Source organism: Podarcis raffonei, chromosome 9 (genome assembly GCF_027172205.1).
Source record: "Podarcis raffonei isolate rPodRaf1 chromosome 9, rPodRaf1.pri, whole genome shotgun sequence".
In the NCBI taxonomy this organism is placed as follows: Eukaryota; Metazoa; Chordata; class Lepidosauria; order Squamata; family Lacertidae; genus Podarcis; species Podarcis raffonei.
In genome coordinates this window covers 2,171,849-2,187,868 of record NC_070610.1, presented here as the reverse complement: position 1 = coordinate 2,187,868, position 16,020 = coordinate 2,171,849, and the positions used below count along the sequence as shown (strand labels likewise).

The 16,020-nt window shown below is 48.4% G+C and overlaps 1 protein-coding gene across 3 annotated transcripts in view; it reads left to right on the top strand.

Moving 5' to 3' along the window:
* ISL2 (ISL LIM homeobox 2) overlaps nucleotides 1-16,020 on the top strand; it is a 39,812-nt gene that overhangs the window by 396 nt on the left and 23,396 nt on the right. For 2 of the 3 annotated variants that reach the window (XM_053402678.1, XM_053402677.1), the window contains exons 2-5: nucleotides 466-655; nucleotides 1,948-2,219; nucleotides 6,687-6,970; nucleotides 10,996-11,163. In XM_053402678.1, the coding sequence (XP_053258653.1) occupies nucleotides 466-655; nucleotides 1,948-2,219; nucleotides 6,687-6,970; nucleotides 10,996-11,163 (914 nt within the window). Of the gene's footprint in view, nucleotides 1-406; nucleotides 656-1,947; nucleotides 2,220-6,686; nucleotides 6,971-10,995; nucleotides 11,164-16,020 lie in introns of all 3 variants that reach the window. The other variant, XM_053402679.1, reaches the window with a different exon arrangement.

Genomic DNA, 16,020 nt, shown 5'->3' with positions numbered 1-16,020 from the left:
TCGCCCGACACTTGAACGATCCTCCAGAAAACTGTAGGGAGAATTAGCAATAACTATAAAGATAGCAATTATGAGAATACAACGAAGTCATGGAAAGATTTCCAGATTCTCTTTCTCTTTTCTTCTGGGCGTATTAAATACGTGGCCGTTTGCTTTTATTTTCTGCGGTGCAGTCGGAAAACAAAGTTATACGGGAAAGTCAAAGATGCAAAATTCCCCGAGTTCTTCCGTTCTTCTTTTTATGCCCCTGCTTTGCTGGGGCGGGGGCGTTGATTTATAAAAGAGGTGCCGCCGCAGCACCCAAACCGGTGCCTGATTTGGGGTTAAATTATACGGATTGATTTGGTTTGGTGTTAGACTGATTTTTTTTTTAAAAAGAAAACTTGTTTCCCGCCCCCCTTTCCAGAAAGTCCTGATGAGAGATTCTGTCCGTTCTTAGTGTCCTTTGCTCCTTTCCACCGGCAGAGAAACCCGGGATTGCCATGTGCGTGGGCTGCGGGAGCGAAATCCACGACCAGTACATCCTGAAGGTCTCCCCGGACCTGGAGTGGCACGCGGCCTGCCTGAAATGCGCGGATTGTAGCCAGTATTTGGACGAGACCTGCACTTGTTTTGTGAGAGATGGCAAAACGTACTGTAAAAGGGATTATATCAGGTGATGCTGACCTCCTCCCCCTCTCGGAGCGGGACGCCCACCGAGCGGAAGGAAAAACACGCCTAGCAAATCCAGTTGCCCCCCGCTTCCCTTTCGTTTTCTTTCCTCCTCTTCGGAGCCTTTTTGTCACACAACCCCCTTTTATTTATTCGATTAATTGTTTGCAAATGTTTGCTTTATTTTGGCAAATTTCTTCTCCCCCTGCCCTCTCTTCTCTATGTTGTTGAAATCTTGCTTGCTTGCGGGGGGGGGGGATTTCAGGCCACAGAGGATGGAGGGATGTCTTTTTGGTCTTTGAACTCCGGACGGCCGGAAGTCCAGAGAAAGACTCGCCTGTGGAAGCCTCATTTTTCACACTCCTCCCTTGGTGGTCTCCCACCCGACAGATGCGATAAGAGCGAGACATTTCACACAGAGTTCGGAGGGAGGGAAAGCGGGGGATTTCATAGATTTGTAGAGTTGGAAAGGCTCCCAAGGGTCATCTAGTCCAACCCCCCAGGTGGCTTAATTTTCTTATATTGCTCCAGCTTATCCTAAGCGGTGCCGCTTATTTGTTTTTTTCATTTCCGATCTACGCTGTGCCAAGCTTTGCCTGGGTCAGACATGCCGGCCAGACAAATTCCTGGGCACCCTAAAGCGAACCCCAAAGCCAGTTGGCAAGAAGGGCGGCTAATACCCAGTGTGCCGATGGGAAGGCGGAACGGACTCTCCGTAACTGAGTCCGAGGGAGGCCGATTCTTCTTATTTTATTATTCTTAATTTGGCACCACTCATCTGCAACTTAGGTCTCTGTCTGAAGAGACTTGAAATCTGAATCGTTATTCATCATAGTATACCATAAGAGCTGCCGAGCTGAAGTTGCCCGTTATTAAGTTCGCGGCTTTGGCAGCCTAGGTCCCCGCCTCGAGGAGCTTACAAATCTTCAAATGCTTAACGATGGATCCCTTTACGGATAGCCTTAGAGTATCCCTAATAGCAGCCTCCCAAGAGGCCGCCAGGGCTGGTTCTTTCCTCCTTATTGCTGCCTGTCGTTAAATGAGCGGAGGGAAACGCCAGGTTCCTGCCCCGAGGAGGTTGCGGGGGTAACTGCGGTGCAGCCCGCGCCGCTCACCTGAGCCTCCCTTGGCCGCCCTGGTAGCACAGAATGGGAGGGCCGGGAGGGTCCCCAGGGCCACCTAGTCCCTGCCAGGCCGCGGGGGGGTTGCGAGGGGTGGGGAGCCCGTGGTGCCCCTTCCCTCCCGGCCCGCCCCCCCTGACGGCTGCCCCCCCCCTCCCTCCCTCCCTCCCCGCAGGCTCTTCGGCATCAAGTGCGCCAAGTGCGCGTCGGGCTTCAGCAGCAGCGACTTGGTGATGCGCGCCCGGGACAACGTCTACCACCTGGAGTGCTTCCGTTGCTCGGTGTGCAGCCGGCAGCTCCTGCCGGGAGACGAGTTCTCGCTGCGGGACCACGAGCTGCTCTGCCGCGCAGACCACAGCCTCCTCGTCGACCGGGCCGGGTCGGCCGAGAGCCCCCCGCGCAGCCCCGGACACCTCCAAGGCGCCCGGCAGGGCCTCCAGCTCGCAGGTAGGCGGGCGCCCCAGCAGAGAACCGGGGAAGTGGAGAGCTGGAAGGGACCCGCAGGGTCGTCAAGTCCAACCCCTGCAATGTAGAAACCTCAGCTAACGCTCCTTCCTTCCTTCCTTCCTTCCTTCCTTCCTTCCTTCCTTCCTTCCTCCTTCCCTCCCTCCGCCCTGACTCCTTTCTCACTTTCCCCCTCTGTTCCTTCGTTTCTGATTCTCTCTTTTCTCTATCCACAACTCCCCCCGCCCTTCCGCACTTCATCTTCTAGCCTCCCCGCCTTCTCTTTTCCCAACCTCCGCAACAGCCGACGGAACTCTTTCTGTCCTAGGATCTTTCCAAACAGCAGACCCTTTCTGGATCCACCCGTGCACTCTACACACACGTGTATTGAGGCTCCTTTCAGACGAACAGATGGATTTAGCTTTAGGAGACCGAATGCAATCACTTCTGCTGTCATCAACAGGTCAGGGGAGGCGCAAAAGTACCCCAGTAGGCGAACCAAATAGTGAAGATCCTTTGCCCCCAAGCGCTTGCAAAATGGAGTAGGACAGAGAAAATAAAAGGAGGAAGAAGGACCTCCCTCTCCCCTTCCCCGCGTCTATTGCCCTTTTCTGCTTGGGAGAGACCGCGCCAGCCAGGGAGGGGACTCCAAAACATCCCTGGGGGAAACGGAGAGAATCTTGCCACCTACCCAGAGTTAGGAAGGAGTATATGTCCCAAACTTTTGATACTCTCCAGCTCTGGTCTGATGGGAGCCCCCGCCCGCACTTAATCTTGCTTTGTTCAGTTAGCCTCTTTTAAACCTACAGAGAAGACATGCGGAGATGATGGTGAACCCACTGACCCCCCCACCCCAAAATCAATACTTTGAAGAAAGTAGATCCTGCTCACTTCTAGGGAATGTACTGTGAGTGCGACACATTTAAAGCAATCTCCTTTAAGAACCCCGGGAACTGTAGTTCAGTGCATCCAAGCACTGCAGTTCCCAGATCATTTGCGGGCTGTGTGTGTGTGTCTGCTTTAAATGGTGGGCACACAGACCTAGGAGTGTTGGGTGAATGGATTCTGTCTGAATCCCGTTCCTCCAGTCTCTCCCAGTGGCAAACTTTGGTCCTAGTCCCTCGCCCCTCAGTTACACACGTGAATAACAATATAGGCAGGGAGGTCCAAAATACAGGGGGAGAGCTTCCAGATTTTGTTGAAGGCGCTGGTTCTCGTCCTGCGTTTGGACCTCGTTGGACAGCCCAGTCTCCACAGCTGAGGGCTTTTTAGGAAAACCAGAGTGGGACCTCCAGGCCTGGGCAGGGGGCTTCCCTTCTGAGCGACGTCTCTGCCAGCCTCGGAGTGGAGGCCAAGTAACCCTCTCTGTTTCTCTCGCACACCCACTGGGGGAGCGCCTCCCTCGCCCACTCCGTGGAGAAAAGGGGGCCGCGGAAGAGAGAGGACGTGCAGCCTGCAGCAAAGTTTCTTTTCAGACCTAAACCCCCAAGCAGAGTTGATTCGAGTTGCCAGGCAGGCAAGTCCCGCTGAATGGGCAGGAGGACTTGCTTCTTCAGGAAACAGGATCGGAGTGTAAACACAGAAAGTTGTGTCTCGCACTCAATTTTAATTTATTAAATTTCAGATAACTCTATTGCTCCACGCGGGGCGGGGGAAATCCCAGCTCAACAGCACGGGAATTCCTTCCTTTGTGACTGTTGAATTAGTCCTAATAAAGGCACTATTACCCCACGGTTAGTTTTCGGAATTAATGTATTACATACATACGTACGCACTCTTTTAGAATATTGGGATTTTAATTGCTTTTCACACGGGCTACTTAAATTTATTGCTTTAATGTAATTTTTGCAAATTGTCCTGGGATCTTAAGTGATTAAGGGGAGGAGGCGGGGTTAGAAACAGAAGAAAATATGTTTGTTTTACCCTTCTCACCCGCAAAACATTGATGCTGTTCATGTGCTCTTTTAATCAGAGGCTGTGTATCAGGTTTGAAACAAAATTTGGGGAACAGCGCATAACCAGATTTCCGTTAATCTTTAAAACAAAAACAAAACAAAAACAAGAACAAAAATAGATTTCAAAAGTTAGACATGGGAACTCCTTTTACTATTCTTACAGCCCAAACCTCCCCGGATTTGCTTAGAACTAAAGTCCTCCCTGGACAGCGAGGCTGGCTTTGCAACTGAACTGAGCAACACTCTGGTGTTTATGCAGAAGGAAATTTCACTGCTCCATCCTGAGGCTTACTCTCGAGTAAGTGAATTAAACATTTCAGCCTCGAGTTCTCTGACGTTGGGCTCACTTACAAGGGAGCAAGCCAAATTCAATACAGTGAGGCTTACTCCCAAGTAGACATACATGCATAATAAGATTGTGCTGGCAATTCCTTAACACTGGGACAGTTCCTTCCCTCTTTCTTTCTTTCTTTCTTTCTTTCTTTCTTTCCTTCCTTCCTTCCTTCCTTCCTTCCTTCCTTCCTTCCTTATCTCCAAACCACATAAACTATATTGAGTTGTTGTAGGTTTTTTATTAATTATTTTTATTATCATAATCATCTGTATGTGATGCATTGTACCTGTACCTTCCAAAGACGCGGGTTTAGAATAATATAGCAATCTAATAAACAGATAAATAAATAAATTATTTAGTTTTAAAAGCGTTGCGGTGGGATGACGACGACGACGACGACTCATTTTTAATCCGTCTCTTAACATTTGCCGCAAAGCGTCTGTCTGTTGCAGCCGGTTCCTCGCCCGGAGGCCGCGGCTCCCAGGGACGGAAAGTGCAGGCAATTCCGTTGGTCTCGGCTTTCCTCTCCCGCCGCCCGGTCCCCCCCCGCCCCCGACATCTGTTTTGTGTGACATCTGATGCGTCTCCTTTTAACGCCGGGCTGTCATCTGAGTCATTGCTGAGCTAAATCCCCCCGCCGACCCCCTCACACGCGCACCTTTTTAAAAGGACGTAAATATTCGAGGCCAACATTAGTTTGGGATTTGTTTAATAAAAAATAGAATAATAGTAATAATTGCAACAATCGGATTTATTGGTCTAAACTCTCTCTTTGGTGTAGCTTGATTTTTGCGCAGTCTGATCGATATTTGTGTGTGTGTGTGTGTGTGTGCGCGCGCGCGCGCGTGTGTACAGAGACAAACCTTGCGAAATTCAAGCCCAGCCTCTCCTGAGACTGTCCAGTCCCTCTCCAGCCCTCGGCTTGTGCGCTTGAAATGACATCTTTAACATTATTTGGAGAACCTGTGGAGTGGGGGGGGAGGGACAAGGCCGAAAGTATTAATAATAAATAATAATAATAATAATAATAATAATAATAATAATAATAATAATAATAATAATATTGCTACTACTCCTGCTACTATATTTTAATTTAAACATGTTTCTTTCAAGTTGGTCCTTTTCTGAGAAGATTCGTGGTTATTTGTTAGACTTGGCTAATAATAATAATGACGATAATAATACAGGAATAGGAACTTCCTGTACAACCTGTTCTTTAATTATTATTTTGATCTTCAATGGGAAAGCTTTGCCTGATGTGCCAGGGAGGAGCCGGGGCTCCGGGCGGTGGCGGGGGTCGGGTCGCCGCCCCTTGGTGCTGGGCGGAGAGGCGCCCTCCGCCGGGAGACGGGAGCCCCCTTCCAGGCCTGCGGGAACCGAGGGGCAGCGGGGAGACCTTGTGGTGCGTTTTCTTTGGGGGGGCGGCAATCCCTCCCAGAGACTTAGCTATGGGGTGTGCAATTATTGTACAACGAAATGGCAGTTTAGAAGCTGCGCGTGTTGGTCTTGTTTTGTTTTGTTTCACGCCGCGTTTGCCTTTCCGGCCCCGAGTTGAGCCTCTTCCTAGACTGCGCCCGGGGGGGGCGTAGTAAAATTCCTCTGCTGTCTCAAGGAGGAGATGCCAGTCCTGAGGTGCCAGTCACTCCCCCCCCTCCGAGAAAGGGCTCAGTTTTGCGTTGTTGTTGCTGCTGCTGCTGCTGTTAATTTTTGGTATCAATGTGACTTTCGCAAAGGCAGGTTCACTGACTAATGATCTGCGAAGAACTAGGAAAAACAATTACTTTATTAATTATTTAGTTATTTATAAAAATATTTGTATACCCCTGTATCATATTACAGAAGTATACAAATATTTTACAGTTTACAGGAATATAAGACTATACAATAAGACCATTAAAATAAGTTAGAAACATTAGCCAGAAATAGTTTTGAACGTCTTAAAGAGCTCTCTGCGGCGGTGCATACACAATAAAATTGTAACTAAAACACATCTAAAAGCCACAAAGGGTAACCCCAGAGGGCTTCTCAGTCTGGGACATGGGGGTGGCTTGAGCCCCCGGAAGGCGCGCCGTTGAACTAGCTGGGCGGGTCGTCCCAACCTTTCCCCGGGGGGGCGCAATCTTCCCTCCCCCCTCCTGATCAGCCTCTCTCTCTCTCTCCCGCCATCTTCCCTCCCCGCAGATTCCGTGCCCGGGCGCCAACCCTCCTTGCGTCCACACGTGCACAAGCAGGCGGAGAAGACGACGCGCGTGAGGACTGTGCTGAACGAGAAGCAGCTGCACACGCTGCGCACCTGCTACGCGGCCAACCCGCGGCCCGACGCGCTCATGAAGGAGCAGCTGGTGGAGATGACCGGCCTGAGCCCGCGCGTGATCCGCGTCTGGTTCCAGAACAAGCGCTGCAAAGACAAGAAGAAGTCGATCCTCATGAAGCAGCTCCAGCAGCAGCAGCACAGCGACAAAGCCGTAAGTGCCCCTTCCCTTACTCTGCACGTCTGAATAGCCGTCGCCCTCCCTGAAATAAATGGCCGGGTCTTTTCTAGGGGGTCGGGAGAGCCCCCTCCATCTCGAGAGACCCAAGTCCCCAAGTCAAGGGGGAGGATTTCCTAGAGATTTCGGGGAGAGGATTTAAACTGGCTTCTGGACAGGCCTGATCCACCAGCACGAACCCACGTTTTGCATCCGCGGACGGTTTGAATTGGCACAGTCTGCAGTGAACACCTATGGCTTAAGTGGCGCAGGGCTTCCCTTCCTCTCTCCAATCTCTCTCGTTTTTGAAAGGTGCTCGCCGGCACCTGAAGATGTAGGAAGATAAATGTTGTGTACGTGACAGTTGTAGAAGCTACATCCTTATAATCTGGTCTAATCGGAGCGAAACTCAAACGTGTATTAGCAGGTTTCCAATTTCATCACAGCAGGTGGGGACCACGGACTGTTTTAAAAGGCAAACGGTTTTGTTTTTGCGTTTCACATCACTAGGATCCCTCTCCCCTCCTGCTTAACACCCCTAGACACGCGCGCACACGTGTGTTTGGCAGTGTTTTGGATTCCGTTTTATATAGATGCCAGTGCCTTGGTCTTTAAGATGCCACAAGACTCTTTCTCGTTTTTTGGTACAACAAACTAAACAAGGCCACCTTTCTCGAAGCTGGACTAGGAGAAGGTTTCATGACACCAGATCTCTTACTATATCCCTAATACAATGTGTCTCTAGAGCGTCCCTGAAAATGTATTCGGGTGAATTTTAAAAAATAATAATAATCGAAAGTTCTTAAAAAACCAAGTGTTTTTTGAGCAAAATCTATTGCTAAATTAGTTTAGTTCCGATTAAATAAACTTGGCGCCCCATCTTAAAAATAGAACAACAATAATGTTTTTGCTTTTAATATATAATCTATTTTTGAAGGGCGCTTGAAAACCACAAAGGGGCACATTAACAGATCCGGTGTCACGAACAGTGTAATGCTAGCCGTGTGCACTGAGAAGAAAGTCCTGTTTCGTTCCTTGGGACTTATTCCCGAGTCCCAGGTAAATCAGGTGCAATCCTAACCCCATTTTACCTGGGAGTAAGCGCCACTGAATTCGATTACACTTACTTTTGAGTAGACATGGTTGAAATTGTGTTGTTACTGGCTAAAGCAATACCTCTATGAACACTTAATTGGGGTTTACTTCTGAGTAGCCGGGAATAGGCTTGTGCTACTTCAATATACGAGCCGGAAAAGTCTTTCTGCCCACACCTCCGCGGCAAACCACTGTAATCTTACTTGGAATATAGGGAACAGTATTATTGCCTCTGTTTTACAGGGCTTTTGTAGGACAGAAATATTGTGAAGGCTGCTGCTCAACCCCAGCTATGTGGGAGCGTGTCCCCATTGAAACGTCCGAGTAAACGGGCACAGACTGGTGCTGCACAGGACTCTATAACGAAAAAGGTTACATAGTCCAAGAGTGGAGGGTCGCTCCCAGCTCTACAATTAGGATTCTCAGAAAGGTTCTCTGTGCGTAAACTACATTGAAATGAATGGGAAAGATGCAATAACTCTCAATGTGTGGAATAATTACCCGGTGGATTTTGTCGTTCCATCTATACTGTTATGGGAAACCATCTAAATGCATCCATTTATTGTTAAAATGAAGTATAACAAAACCACAACCACCATTTCCCCGCTTTCCCCTTCTAGAAGAATTGTCACTTTTCGGCCGTAGTGAAATTGGCGAGGAGAGGGACGAGGGAGGAAATATATGGCTGCACATTAAGGCCAGGCCCCTTGACTTCCATGGGCTTTGCCCCGCGCCTGGCCCCGCTGCCCTCCAGGGCGCGCGCTTCCTTCCTTCCTTCTAAGCCGACGCGCAAACGGGTCTCCGCGAAAGGGACGAGCTGGAGAGCAGAGCGAGGCTCGCGCAGGGTCAGGGCGAAAGAGTTCGTTTTCGCCGGAGACGGTTATCGGCATAGCAGGGAACACTTTGCTCCTGGAATGTTATCACTCATATTGTTTTTATTATCGATTAATTAATAATTACCCCGGTGGCATTAAATATTGCATCTTCCCCGGTGGTTCACCCCCAGCCCCAAAATACTTTTAATTGGCTTCAAAACCACGTTCATGGGCGTTGCAGAAAATGACAGCAGGAAACTGCAGCCTTGAGGAGAGGCACTTTCTTAGGGATTTTGTCCGGAGAGAACCCTCTTTTGATTGGGTTTCATGCAAAACTTCCAGGCAAGCTCAAGCAAATTAAAAAGAATGAGAAGATAATGCTAATTTAAACTGCTTCTTGGCTCCCCCATCCAGAGCAATTGTTAGTGCCACCACCCATATAATTCCAATTAAGGCTCTGCAGCAAATATACCAGCAGATAATGTCATCATAAATAAATCCTATTACTTTTAATAGATTAAATTACGATATTAAAATTATGTTTGAAAAATGAATCAAAATTTAGCCCCCACCTCTTTTGTTTGCCTTTTAAACTCTTTAGAAAACTACTATATGTGATTTATGTGATTTAGGCAGTGTGGCGTAGTGGTTAGGACTAGCACTGGGAGAGCAGGGTTCAACTCCCCTGCTTGGTCGTGAATCTCACTGGGTGGACTTGGGGCTCAATCGCTGCCCCTCAGCCCAGCCTACCTTGCAGGGTTGGTTTGGGGCATTAATGAGGAGGGGCAGAACCATGTGACCACCTTGAGCTTCTTGGAGCAAAAAGCGGGGTAGAAACTTTTTGCTCTTCCCTATAAATAACTGTGAAGCATATTTGATCTGGGTAAGGGGTTTGAGGTGGGGGAGGTGAAAGCCTTGAGAGCAGTGGGATCAGGAAGGCAGGCAGGAGACGTATCTTGACCATCAGAGGTGGAAGTGTTGCTTAATTTCTGTAGAAACCAAATCATTTAATGTTCATTCCATTACTGCCACAGATCAAACTGAGAGGGGGAAGAGCACTTGCTCTCCTTGTGGCAAAGTGGAAAAACCAACTGCTGCCCTTCTGGAAAAATATGTTATTGCTGGTGAAGCCAGTTTGGTTATTATAAAGGATTTGGATTGGGGCAGAAGGAGAATAAAGGGAAACTTTCTTTCACTCTCCTCCCTCCTTACTGCCAGATTTTGTAGGCTAATCCAGCATTAATTAATGATTAATTGCTGATTAGCCCCTCCCCCATTTGGGTTCTTCCACTTCTTTCTGTTGTCCATTCTTCCCTGATATGGAGCACTTTGTAAGAGAATTCTCCTCCCCCTAACCCAGGCTTCCTCAACCTCGGCCCTCCAGATGTTTTTGGCCTACAACTCCTATGATCCCTAGCTAGCAGGACCAGTGGTCAGGGATGATGGGAATTGTAGTCTCAAAACATCTGGAGGGCCGAGGTACATCCCTTTTGCCATCATAAGCAGCTGCAAATTGGGGTTTTCCAAAATACACCAGCCTTCCAACTGAGTATCAGTGGGTGGGTGGGGGGTTTGAGGTGGGGCTCAGTCCAAGGCTTTGCAAAATACCAAGTAATATGAAACAGGAGATTGTCCCTGAACATGTCAAGAATTCTTGCTACTGAGCAGCCATAGTCAGCCCCTTTACACTCAGCATCTGTAGGCATGGCTTATCACAAGGGTGAGCAAAAGGTAGATCGGGATCTACTGACAAGATCCCTGAGGTGACTTGCAATGGATCTGAAAAAGTTTCTGACAACACATATGCAGATACTCTAGTCTTTCCGTGGGTGTTTTTGGGGGTGGGGTGGGAAGAGACCTCCATAAATTGCTTTATCACTACATATGAGTCTTAGAAATAGTTTTGCTTCATTGTAAAGTCTTGTGACTATATAATTTTTTTAAAGAACCAGGGGTGATTTGCTATTATTGATCTGTAGCGCATGGCTGGATGTGACATTGGGACATGATGATGCATCCAAGTCTGTCACTGCTGCCAGATTCTTCCTCTGGGAACAGGTGGGTCGGGCTGAGTCTTTGCTGACTGTTCCTTTCTTTTCACTCCTCCACAAGAGCCTTCAGGGCCTGACTGGGACTCCACTGGTGGCTGGCAGCCCAATCCGCCATGACAGCGCTGTGCAGGGCAACGCAGTGGAGGTGCAAACCTATCAGCCCCCCTGGAAAGCACTCAGTGACTTCGCCTTGCAGAGCGACTTGGACCAGCCAGCCTTCCAGCAACTGGTAAGGGACCAGGAGAGGTGGGAATACACAGCCAAGAGGACCAGGTCTTCCTTTGAACCAGCTTGGGAGCAGAGTGGGGAAGGCGCACCTTCGTGGCCTTTGTGGCTCAAGCCTAAGAAAAACATTGCCACTCACTCCCAGACTGTATGTGAGCAGTTGATTCCTCCTTAAACGCTGTGCCCTCTACCACACGTGGGGACAGTCAGGTTGCTTTGGGGCACAGGGAAGGCCATGTGGGGCACACAGCTCTGTACTGCAGCTCCCTGCACGCAGGCCCGGCATCTTCCACCAGCCAGCTGCCTCACTCTGCCTCGTGGCTCCGCTGGCCCTCCTCGTTCCCTTGACACCCAGCCCACCTCCCTGTCTGGGACGCATCTCCTAAGCAAGCCTGCTTCAACCCAAATTCTCCTCGGTGTTGACTCAGACTTTTGGGGATCAAAAGGAGGTTGGGAGGACGGTGGTTGACAGCCACAACACAAGAACCATCTGTGCTCTGTACTGTGGATTAAGCACTCTCGAACAATCACTACATTCTGTGTAGGATGAGGATCACTGTGGACATAAGTGGGAAGATGGAGAGGGCAGGAATTGAGACCCCTCTAGCACTTTTTCGTGCTTTTGTGTGACAGGGAAAGAGCTCTTCAAATTGTGCTTCGTGGTGTGTTAAGTGATCTTGAGTGCAATCTCATCTGTGCTGGTGTGTTTGAAGTATGTGCTGCTTAATATAAATTCAAACTGGCCCTCTGGATGCATATAGGTATGTGCACAGGTACCTAAGTTTGGGTTCCCATTGCAACATCAGAGGATCCTTTAATGATTTGTTGGAGTACTTGCACCATTAGTTAAAGCGGAGTTAGGATGGAGTTGCATCAAGAACCGCCTCAATGCAGCATCACCAAATGTGATCCTATGTTGGCATCATGAGCAGATGTTTAGGATTGTGGTGTAAGATGCACTTACCTGTACATTTGGGGCAGAGTCTTCAGGCAATGGTAGATGCCTAGACAAAATGGGGAAGGGGCACAGTCCAGCAGTAGGGCATGCAGAAGGTCCCAGGTTCAATCCCCAGTATCTCCAGGTAGAGCTGGGAGACACCCTACCTGCAACCCTGGGCTGCTGCTGCCAGTCAGTGTAAACAATATTGAACTAGGTGGACCAGCGGTATGAAGAAGGCAGCTTACTGTGCTCACAGAACTGTGTGATAAAGAAGTTGCTGGGATGTATTTGAAAGAAAGGCCTTATCCTCTACCTGAATACACCAGAATAAGGTCATGTTAATGCTTGAGGAAGAGGGATAATTTTGGAGGGAGAGAGATGTAAATACAAAATGTCAACTCCGTGTTGGACTGAGGCTGCAGTTTTGTCAAATACTTAGCACAGGCACACTGAAAACGTAAAGGTTAGTTCACTTCAACTTGCCTGTTGAGCAGGCATAGGCAAACTGGGCCCTCCAGATGTTTTGGGACTACAGTGCCCATCATCCCTGACCACTGGTCCTGTTAGCTAGGGATGGATGGGAGTTGTGGTCCCAAAACATCTGGAGGGCCGAGGCTGCCTATGCCTGCTGTTGAGCATGCAGCGGCTTAACACCTTTCTAAACTATGCCTATTGCTGGTGAGCTCAGGGTCCCGGGTTCAGTCCTGGCATTTCCAGGTAGGGGTGGGAAGGATCTTTGCCTGAAGAGCCTCTGCCCCTCAGTGCAGGCGGTACTGTGCTGGGGGGACCAGTGTTCTGATTTGGTATATATCAGCTTGCTATGAGTGAATTGGCCTCAGTTCATCAGCTGTGATGTTTTGCTGCAATGCCAAAACTGCACCGCTGGATTCCAGTTTCCGTTGTTAGGTGTGCCAGGCTAATGGAAATGAACAGGCTTAAAATAGAGTTGTCCTCCTGCTGGATCACAGCTCAGAACTGCTGATGGGAAGTCCGTGAAACTGTATCGTTAATTACAAAGGAATACTGAGGAATGTGTGCCCATCGAAGGGTTCTCCCCCTCCTAATGCATTCTTTCCTGTATCTTGATTATGCTTTAGAGGATAATCAAAAATGAATCTGGTGCAATATTTAGTTAAGATAATGGAGAATTGAGACGGGTGAGCTGCCTGCATAATTAAATGGTCATTTGCTAGAAACGGAAGTGCCACTAAATGAAATATGGGTCCTATACATCAGTTTATGAAATATGGAGCCCGGCTCTGCATAGCTGCCACTGGAGCTTTGCCTAGACAGAGAGGAGTGTGCAGGAAGTCTGTCAAATTCCTTACAGAACAGTTTCCTCTTTGCAGGAGAAAGGCTCAAGGGGGCTCTGCAACTGGAGACCGTGAGGGAAAGCATTATGTGCCACTTTAACAGTCATGGCTTCTTCCCCAGAACTGGGGAACTGCAGTTTCTTAAGGGTGCAGAGAGTTGATAGAAGCCTCCCCTGTTCCCTAGAGCTACAATTCCAGAGTTCATTGGGAAGAGGGATCAGCCGTTAAACCACTCTGGGAATTGTAGCTCTGTGGGGGAATAGGGATGATGTTAGGACAAAGGTGAAGGCCTCCCCTTCTGGTTTCCCAAGAGCCTTATGGAGGGAAAACCTGCTAGAGGAAGGAAGGGAAAGTGTTTTGTGCAGCCCAAGGGCCACATTTCCTTCTGGGTGCCATAAGCCAGCGCTAGGCAATGCAGGAGGGAAATGTAGCTGGGGAAAGGAGTATAAAATTTGCCTTTGCAGAGGGTCCAGTTGCTATACATTCACACATCCCTCTCTATCCCCCCAAGTGGCAGGATCACGCTACAGTCAGGCAAGAGCACTTGACGAGTGTGCAGAGCAGGCCTGGGGTGCAAGGAATATGGCCTGGGAACGGTCTTGAGGGCCAAATAGAGATGTTTGGGGGGCCACATTGGGCCCCAGGCCACAGGTTCCCTCCTCTTGTGATACAGTATGGCAAGTTACCTGAATGGGTTGGAGAACACCCCAGACATCTAAATCAGTGGTACTGCTTGATAAATCTAGACTGTTCAGACTGAATCTATGTTGTTGGAAAAGAGAAGGGTGGGAGGGAAAAGCATTGCGGATAGAGATCCTCCATTGCTTTGCAAGCCTTCCACAAAACCGCCTGAACAGAGCTCACAGACTACCAGCAACCCACAGACCAAAGTTTGTGAACTTCTGACCCTACGTAAAAGGTGTGTTTAAGGAACCGTGCTTGAATTAATCAGTTCAAATAATTTCAAGCAGTGCCCTTTAATTGCACCCATTATTTAGGTCCATTATTCATGGGTTTGGTGAGTGAGTGTGATCTGGCCACAACTGATGAAGCTCAGATGATGAGCCCCCTACTTTCTCCCCATAATTTGAGTCCTTTTAGGAAATATATAGTGGCACACCTCACATTTGAATAATGAAGCGTTTGGGATCCTGACAGTTTGGGAGAAGGTTCTATCACTCATAATATTCCTTTGGGAGTCCTCCGGCACATGAGGAGGACGTGCTCATGTTCAGTTCCTTTTCATTCCACTGGATTGTGCTCCTGCTTTTCATACCAAGTGCGTGTAGGGATGTGAATAGACATGTATAGATTTATTAGAGATTATCCTTCCTTCCTTCCTCACGTTTGTAAGTTCAGCAGAGTGCATCCCTTTGTAGCTTAAAAGCGAAGCTTAGATAGGTTAGTTTTAGCCTTTTAGTTTAAGTAATCCAGGATGCCTTAAGGCAGACTGGGTTCTCCTGGTATTTCCCCCTTAAAACAATAATCATACAAACATTCTTGTAAAAGGTAAAAATAACATTTACTCATTCCACATTTCTGTTGCAGAATGACAGATACAGCAGCTTTGTTCAGACAGGCTTAAAATGGTAATTCAGTTAGATAGACATGCTTAAGTCTAGCTTAAGTCTAGCATGTCTGAGCAATGGAGCTCAGGTATGCAGGTTGTTCTCACCTTTCTGACTTGGTGCTGAGATGAAGAGGTAAGAGTGAAGAGAGGCCAAAGAGCCAAGAGGAAGTGCCAAGCCTTGTGAGTAACTATACATGGCTATGCCGCCGCCCCCCCCCCCATCAGGGCACAGAGGGAGTGTCTGTCTTAGAGTTCTGTCTAGCAAACTTACAGGAAAACTCTGTCAGCTTCAGCTCTGATCATGTGCCTGTCTAGCAAACATGCTTTGTTGGTTTGATTGCCTTGTAAATATCCCACAGTGAGCTGCAAGAGTGCTTCAGGGAAGTGCGAAGAAGGGACTCTGGCAGGGTCCCAAAGATGGGCAAGCCCTAACTAGGCTTCGGGGACCCTGCCAAAGCCTTAGGCCTCCTTCCCAAAGCCTAGTGCCTCCTCACCTGGCCAGCTTTGGGAAGGCAGCACGAGGGCTGGGGTAGCGGCATCAAATGTTGCTGAGTGCTGCCCCAAAACACTTTTTGATATAATTCAAATCCACCATATCTTTTAAGCAGCTTCTCATTCTGCCTTCAGCTGTGTTTCAGTTGGCCCTGGCAACAAGGAAAGGGTTGGCAATATTAACTGATATCTGTTTTTGGGATGAGCTTTTGGGGTTGGGGACCGTAGCATCTGCTTTGCATGCAGAAGGATATTAAAAAGGATCAGGCAGCACGCTTTGGGAAAGGCTTTCTCTGCCTGAAACCTTGGAGAGCTGTTGTCGGAAGGAGTAGGCAATTCCAGTCCAGAGGGACAAATGGTCTCACCTGCTAGGAGACAGCCTCCTGTGAGTTAAGTTTTAAAAACTAAAGAACTGGGGCAAATAAATTCCTGTATCTTTTCATCAATAAATATTCTCTGGGTGGCTTAAAATCATTTTAAAATAAAAATTAAAGTGAAAGAGCAACAGAGACAGCATAGAGCAGATTACAATCTGATTTAAACCAC